Source organism: Telmatherina bonti, assembly GCF_933228915.1.
Source record: "Telmatherina bonti genome assembly, chromosome: 9".
Lineage (NCBI taxonomy): Eukaryota > Metazoa > Chordata > Actinopteri > Atheriniformes > Telmatherinidae > Telmatherina > Telmatherina bonti.
This window is the reverse complement of record NC_136627.1, coordinates 14,641,890-14,649,010: the sequence shown is the minus strand read 5'-3', so window position 1 is coordinate 14,649,010 and position 7,121 is coordinate 14,641,890. Positions and strand designations below refer to the sequence as shown.

Sequence of the window (7,121 nt, the reverse complement as noted above, 5' to 3'; positions counted from 1 at the left end):
TTGGCGTCTTGTGATGTTGAGACAAAGAATGCTGGGTGCAAAATACGCAGCTTTAAATGGTGAGGTTCTATATCTTTTTTGTCAATATTTGTCTAATGAACTTAAGTGAAATGAAAAATACTTTAATAATCCTGAAAGGGAAATTCAATATTGTAGTATATAATAATTAACTAGAGGAGGTCTTGTTCCGGAGGCTGCTGGCAGGAATGATCTTCTGTATCTGTCAGTCTTTCATCGGACCTGAAGAAGCCTCTCACTGAACACACTTTGTTGTTTCATTACTGTGTTGTGTAGAGGGTGTGAAGAATCCTCCATCATCTTCATCAGTTTGTGCAGTGTTGTTCTTTGGACAATCAGCTCCAGCGGCTCCAGAGTTACTCCAAGCACAGAACTAGCTTTTCAAGTCTCTGGTTCTGATGCTACTACCCCAGCAGATGCTGCAAAGCTGATTGCACTCTCCACAACAGACTTATAGAAGATATGCAACATCTTGGTGCAGACGTTAAACGATCTCAGCTCCCTTAAGAAGTACAGTCTGCTCTGACCTTTCTTGTAGATGTAGTCAGTGTTGCATTTCCAGTCCAGTTCGTTGTCCAGCTGAACTCCAAGATACTTGTATTCCTCCACCACCTCCACCTCCTCTCCCAGGATGGAAACGGTGCTTTGTTTATTCTTGTTCCTCCTGAAGTCAACAATCATCTCTTTTGCTTTGCTGGTATTTAATATGAGATGATTGTTCCCACATCACTTAACAAACTGACTGACCAGTTCTCTGTACTCTGCTTCTTGTCCATCCCTGATACACCCCACAACTGCAGAGTCATCAGAGTATTTCTGCAGATGACAGGACTCAGAGTTGTACTGGAAGTCTGAGGTGTACAGTGTGAAGAGGAATGGCGAGAGTACAGTTCCTTGTGGTACACCAGTGCTTCTCACCTCCATCTCAGACTAATGAGTAGACTGTTAAATTTCAATATGTCTTGTTTATTCAGACTTCTGTCATCCAATGAAATAACACACAACACACACCAAAACTTCTCTGCCGTTATGCCAGAGAAGATACAAAACCATTTGTTCAAATCTACTCCTTTTTTTCCATATGTATTAACTGTATACTTAGCATGTTTCCATATATTAAGTTTGTTTGAGGAGTTTTATAAATACATATTTAGGATTGAATGAAGTAACTTAATCACACATCATTGAGATATTTATTACCCAAGAGAGTACTTTGTGTTTTTAAATGGAAAACCCGATGCAGAAAGTTATGTAAAAATAAATTCTTTAATTTCCCAAATCTGTAACGTCTTCATTCACTGAAACTAAAGCTTACTCACCGAATACCGTCCTATAAAAAGAGGTTGCTTTTTCCTACTTGTAGGTGATGCTCATCAATGGTTTTCAACACAGAACACATTGTAAGTAGGGAGGAGGGCGGGGAGTAGTTGCTTCATTACAGTTTCACCTGATGTCTCCTGAACAACTTGGTCTCATTCATTTCCATAACAGGCGGAGTGCCGCAAAGCAAGATGCATGCTGGGTCACTTGATGCACACCTGCATCTTAAGTGTGTCAGCTCTCAGAGCAGAAATATCGTACATGCAGCGTGAAAACATCCTCCGGATAAAACACTCCGAGCCAGATAAGATTCTTCTCATTTATTTCTCTTGATTTAACTAACAGTTTCTCTGAGACATAACTGCTGTGGCAAATAAACAACCTTAAGAGTCACATGCATAAAATGTGAATCACATGAGACTGACAGATGACAGTGGGGATGAAGACATGGGAGGACTTGTGTGTGTGTGTGAAGTGTATTGTGCCTTAAAGAAGCCCCCAAAGGGTGATGCTCATTAAATGCTTAAGGATGATAAATGCTGTTGGAAGGTTGATTCTAGTACACGTTGCATGTCTTAGATATTGCTTAATGTGTCATCTGTTTGGATTGAAAGATTTTCAGATCGAATGCAACATGATGTTCAAGGTGAAGCCCTTTGAGTTTTTCTCCTGCGTCGGGACACGTCACAGAGAATAACGCCACAGATTCTTATTCAACCAGTCCCGCCGCATGCTGATCTGTACACCACAGGACATTCAATTTGCCTGCTACTTGACAAAAGCAACATTTAGAAGATGAGAACAGGGTTTTAGTCTCACTTGGAAAGAATACAGAAGGCTGAAAACAAGTAAATGCTGCTTTGTAAAAGAGTCTTTTCTTAAATAGGCGCTGGCATTTTTCTAATTCCTTGTAGTTTGTTTCAGTGCTCAAACATTTGTAATACTTTCATTAGGATGAAAAAAAAAAACACTCAAGTACCTCACAGCAGTTCTGCAGGCAGCACTAACCTGTTATTGATCGACATGGATACTCTGAGTGAGCATGCTGTCATAAAGAGCTACTTGGAAAAAAAAGCAGCTGCTGTAATTAAATTGCACATCCAAACTCGAAATAAATATATAAATAAATATAATAAATTCTAACTTTGAATAAATAAGAGGATAGCTGGTGATTTCCAATGCCTGATCCCTGTGCATCTTAATATCAATACAGTCAATGCAAATAGCTGGTGTGGTGAGAGATTCAAAGCAGACATCGTTTGCTTGTTTTTCTGCTTATTCTGTAAGTGTAATATGTGGAAAAAAAAAAAACAAAACAAAAAAAAAACATGGATTCTCTGGCTGATGAGCCTAAAAAGGATTGTGGTAAGTTTTCATTGTGCAGCACTTTATATGTGGTTGTGTGTGTCTGGGGCCGAATGCACAGAGATCCTGGCAACAACACAGAGGCTCTATGTTTGTATTATCTCCAGCTCCGACTGCTGGACAGTGTTAGATAAGAACCACCACTGTCTTTTACATTTGGATGGTTTTTCAATAGTAACGACGCTTTGTTTCTCCAACAGATGAAGAAAGACTTAAAGTGTTCAGCTTTTACACGTCTATCACTGGGCGGGGTGCAGACTCCTCTGCTATTTCCTTAATGTTTAATATGTGGCTATTTTTACAAAAAAAGATATCCTTATTACTGGCATTTGCTTCGAAAGCATTAGTAAAAATAACATTTACTTTCATTGTGCTTTTCTGTAATTTTTGGAGCTGCATGAAATATCTGATTAAATAGAGAAAGCTGTTTAAAAGGGGAGGAATCACAATTTTCTGGACAGTGCATCCAGGATTATCTAGTTTTAACGCCTGCCTTATTTAATAAAACTTAATTTTCAGTTTACTTTTTATATAAACAGAATACCAGCCAAAAGTTTGGGACACTTTCCTGTTGGCTTTAAAGGGATAGTGTTGCCAAACATTTGACTGGGATTGTCTACTGTAGTAATCTGGTTGTAAAACTAGTATAGATTGAATGTGCATTGATGTGAAGGAGTATTGACTCACTTATCCCTCCCCCCATTTTTTTTTTAATCTGACAGTCTAGATGAAAGCCATCTTGAAGGATCAGATCGGTATTTGTGAACCTAACGGTTGTACTACAAAGTGAGATATATTGAGCCTAAAGTCAAATTTTCAGTGTCACGAATGTAGCTCCTAATCTGGCTAGATCACCACGGTAAAAAGAAACAAAAAAAACAAGACAGTGATTCTCAGGCTAGAGGAGTAGATAGGAAACCTGTTTAGTTATTACAGGAGCCATGAATTTAACCGTTAAATCCAAATGTGCTGTTTTAATCCGATTTGACAACAAGTTAATTTTCTACAGATGTTTATTTGGATCAAATGCAAATTTTCAATCAGTAAAATTAATCTTTATAGATTAAGACATGACTAATATCTGCGTTATCATGGGACATTGTTGCAGATAAATGTACATCATTTAAAGCTGAAACTAGTTGCTCTTACTGGTCATATCTAGAGATGGACAGCACATTCTTTCTTGTCTGTATTGCAGCTTTCTGTGATCTTTTTTTTGTCTTCTTAACCTGCACATTTGTTCAGTCTTTGCTTTTAAAGAAAAATAAGAATCAGGTTTTGTTTTATTGTCGTATTTTCTTAAAGCCGGGTGACATAAAAGAAGCCTGACTATGCTGAACTTTTCAGACCTCTTCGATTTAATGTTGTGTTTTGTGTAATGAGAGGGTCACAAGCGACACTTTCTCTAGATGAAATCACTAATGCATCACTACTATGTTGTACATGTTGAACCTAAAGCTAATCTGTGCTTTGTTGTGCGTCATTCGGAGGACTTCAGCGAGGGAGAAAATGCTTTCACACATAGGTACAGGAGGGACAGTGCATTAGTCAAAATTAGTCTTCAGCTGTCTGACTGCTGTCATATGCACTTATTTATACATGTTGCCACTAAGGAACATTTATTTACCTTTCTTTTAAGTGCTAAGAAGAGAACAATTTTAGTGCTTACATGTATTTTTCAGTACAGCTCCGAAGCAAAAGGGATAGTTTCTGGTAGTGTATGGGTGGCTTATAGTGAATGCATGAGTTTCAATGACACTATTAAATGAAACAAAGATAACCCAACAGTAAATGAAGGTAAGAGTCAGTAGTATAGAACTAGCAGATCAAGTGTTCATAAAACCCCTAAAACACTTAGTTTAAATTAAAGCAAACGTTTCATAGTTATCAAAAGAACATTCCTTCCCTTGCTTTGCTTGGGTTTGCTCAAAAGAAAATCCACGAGACATCCTTGTCCTTGGACTTTTCTCGACGACTTCCTTTTTCTTTTTTTTTTTTTCTCAAATCCAGGGCTGATGATGTAGAGCTGAAAAAACCCAAGCAGGATTTTTTCTCTTGTGTGCGGTGTGCAGGTCTGCCCACGTTGGTGTTTCATTCCTTAGCTTTTGTTTTTTTCTTCTAAATTTGAGGTGAAGGATATTTTTAACCTGCTTGTTTGCTCCAATCTGCTGGCTGTATGTTCTTCATATTGTGCTGTCTCTTTTCGTATAGGTTGCTCCCCAACGGGCCATTTATTGTCCGGCGGAGGTGCAGGTCACAGCTGTTCACGTTAACCCCCACGGCAAGGGATCCTTTATGTTGTTGTAATTTCCTGTGAACATCAGCGGTAGACCCAAAGAGTGACTGCTGCCTCTTACTCATCTGTGCTTTTAATACAATATACATTTGTCCTGATTTTGGTCCATATTTTAAAGAATGTCAGACTCAGTTAAGAAGATTAATTTCCTCCTAAATGATCCTCTACCGTCTTTTTCCTGCATTCCTAATAATTAAGACATGAGCACTGTTTGCACTTATCAAGAAACTTGACTGTTTTCTCCCTTCATGGGTCCAAGGCCAACCACCTGCAACAGGAAGGATTAAGACAGGCTGAGAAAGAGCATTAAAGCTTCATTTAAGTTCATTAAACCTGTTTGCTTCCTTGATGATATTTATAATAATGAGCAACAGCTGCCTTAACAGAAGGACATTAGAAATGGCCGCATAGTTATTAAGAAATATGAAAAAAAAACCATCTGTTTTTCTTGTAATGTCACAGACAAGTGGAAATGATGATCACATTTCCATTTTATCCTATATTACATTAAAAGCTATATTTAACAACTTGACTAGTCAAGTATTTATTTATTTATTTTTTTTTTACCATGAATTTAGGGAAGAGTGGTCAAATCTCCACGTTGGGGTCTGTGAATCCTTTTTTCCCCTCATTAACAAGGACAGGTTTTTCTGTTCTCGTGTGCCAAACGAGGATCTGGTGAGAAAAGCAGCATGGAAACACAAACAACAGCAACATTAGTAACACGCTGTTTACTCAGTGCACTCAAGCAGCCTCCGTTCCCTGTCAGCTCCCACTCTCCGCTTCGTGTTCTTCAAAACAGTCGGTTCAGGATGTGGCTCTGGCAGTACATGCACCACCACAGGGCCCATCTATGTGTAAAGAGCTACTTGAGCATGAACCCTGCATTAGATGACAGTAAAGAGGGAACACAGGAGAGTGTTTTCTTACAAATGTGACACAACCCTCTCTGCTAGCCATTTGTTCAGATTTCTCCAGACCATCGAATCAAAGGACGGCTAGATCAGAATGTTTTTTTTAGCATATATACGGTTTTGGCTTTGTTGTAAAGATGCCATTCCTTATGCTACACTTCTGGATGGACTCTCTTTCTGTGATATTTTCTGCATCCTTCATTCTGTCACGGTTTCGGCCCAAGAGACAGAACAAACATCCAGGAAAATGATGGCAGAGGAACTGGGGAAACAAACTAAAAGTGTCAAGCTCATTTCCCCTTCTCCTCTGTGTCAGTACCCTCCCTCCTTTCATCTCACCTTGGCAGCAGCCATGAATTATGCAGTGGATGTGCCAGGAGCCCCCTCCCCACTTTGCTCAGGTGTAGTGAAGGGTGGAGGTGGGGGGTGGGGGGGAGGTTAACAGTCACGCTCACATCTGAAGTGGTAGATTATGAGGAATAAAGATGCACATGCACGGCTTTCCACTTTTTCCTTTCTCTTTCCCTCTTGCCCTCCTCTCCATCCCTGCACTCATCTGCAATCAGTGTGACGTCTCGTCCTCCCCCACCACGACCAATTCCGCTCCGCGAGCCGTTCCCTGAATCCCTTCTTTTCATTTAGCCGTGTGAATGGCAGGGGGAGAGCAGGAGAAAAAGCTGGCTGAAAGTGCCTCTCTTTCCCTTTCCTTTTCTTCTCTTCTCTTTTTGTCAGTGTGTCTAAGGGTGGCTGTGGTGAGGACATTGGCTTGCTGAAGCCCTTTGGCTGACTCCTCCTCGCTCTGAGAGAGGCTCAGTGAGTAGATCCAGACCAACAGCCGTAAGTAGAAATGGTAGAACTGGGATGGAGAAGAATGATAGGCTGATAGCCTGAAGCTCCTCAGTCAAGTATACGCATGTATGTGAAGAGTGCATGCCGGCAGTGAGGCAAATGCAATCAATAGTGTGAAACTTTTCAGAAATACTGTTGTAAATTTACATTTTCCCCATTTAAAATAATATTTTCTAGTATTTCTGTACATGAAGAAGAGTTTTTGTTTCTTTTGCTTAACCTGAGAATATGTTGTGACATCAAACACAGATGGACCAGTTGTCATGACTGATTATAAGATTTATAAGATTCTTTTTAAAGAAAGAAAAACACACACACACGGGAATTTAGTGGCATTAGTTTCTGTTTTAAAGAAATTG

The 7,121-nt window shown here is 39.5% G+C and overlaps 1 protein-coding gene across 2 annotated transcripts in view; it reads right to left on the bottom strand.

Annotated features, from left to right (window-relative positions):
* Positions 1–1,710: 1,710 nt before the first annotated feature.
* Positions 1,711–7,121, bottom strand: part of b3gat1a (beta-1,3-glucuronyltransferase 1 (glucuronosyltransferase P) a) — an 89,458-nt gene continuing 84,047 nt past the window's right edge. For both annotated transcript variants that reach the window (XM_079246524.1, XM_079246525.1), the window contains 2 exons: positions 5,567–5,674; positions 1,711–5,267 (listed from right to left, as the gene is read on the bottom strand). In XM_079246524.1, the coding sequence (XP_079102650.1) occupies positions 5,588–5,674 (87 nt within the window). In that variant the 3' untranslated portion in view covers positions 1,711–5,267; positions 5,567–5,587. The remainder of the gene's footprint in view (positions 5,268–5,566; positions 5,675–7,121) is intronic.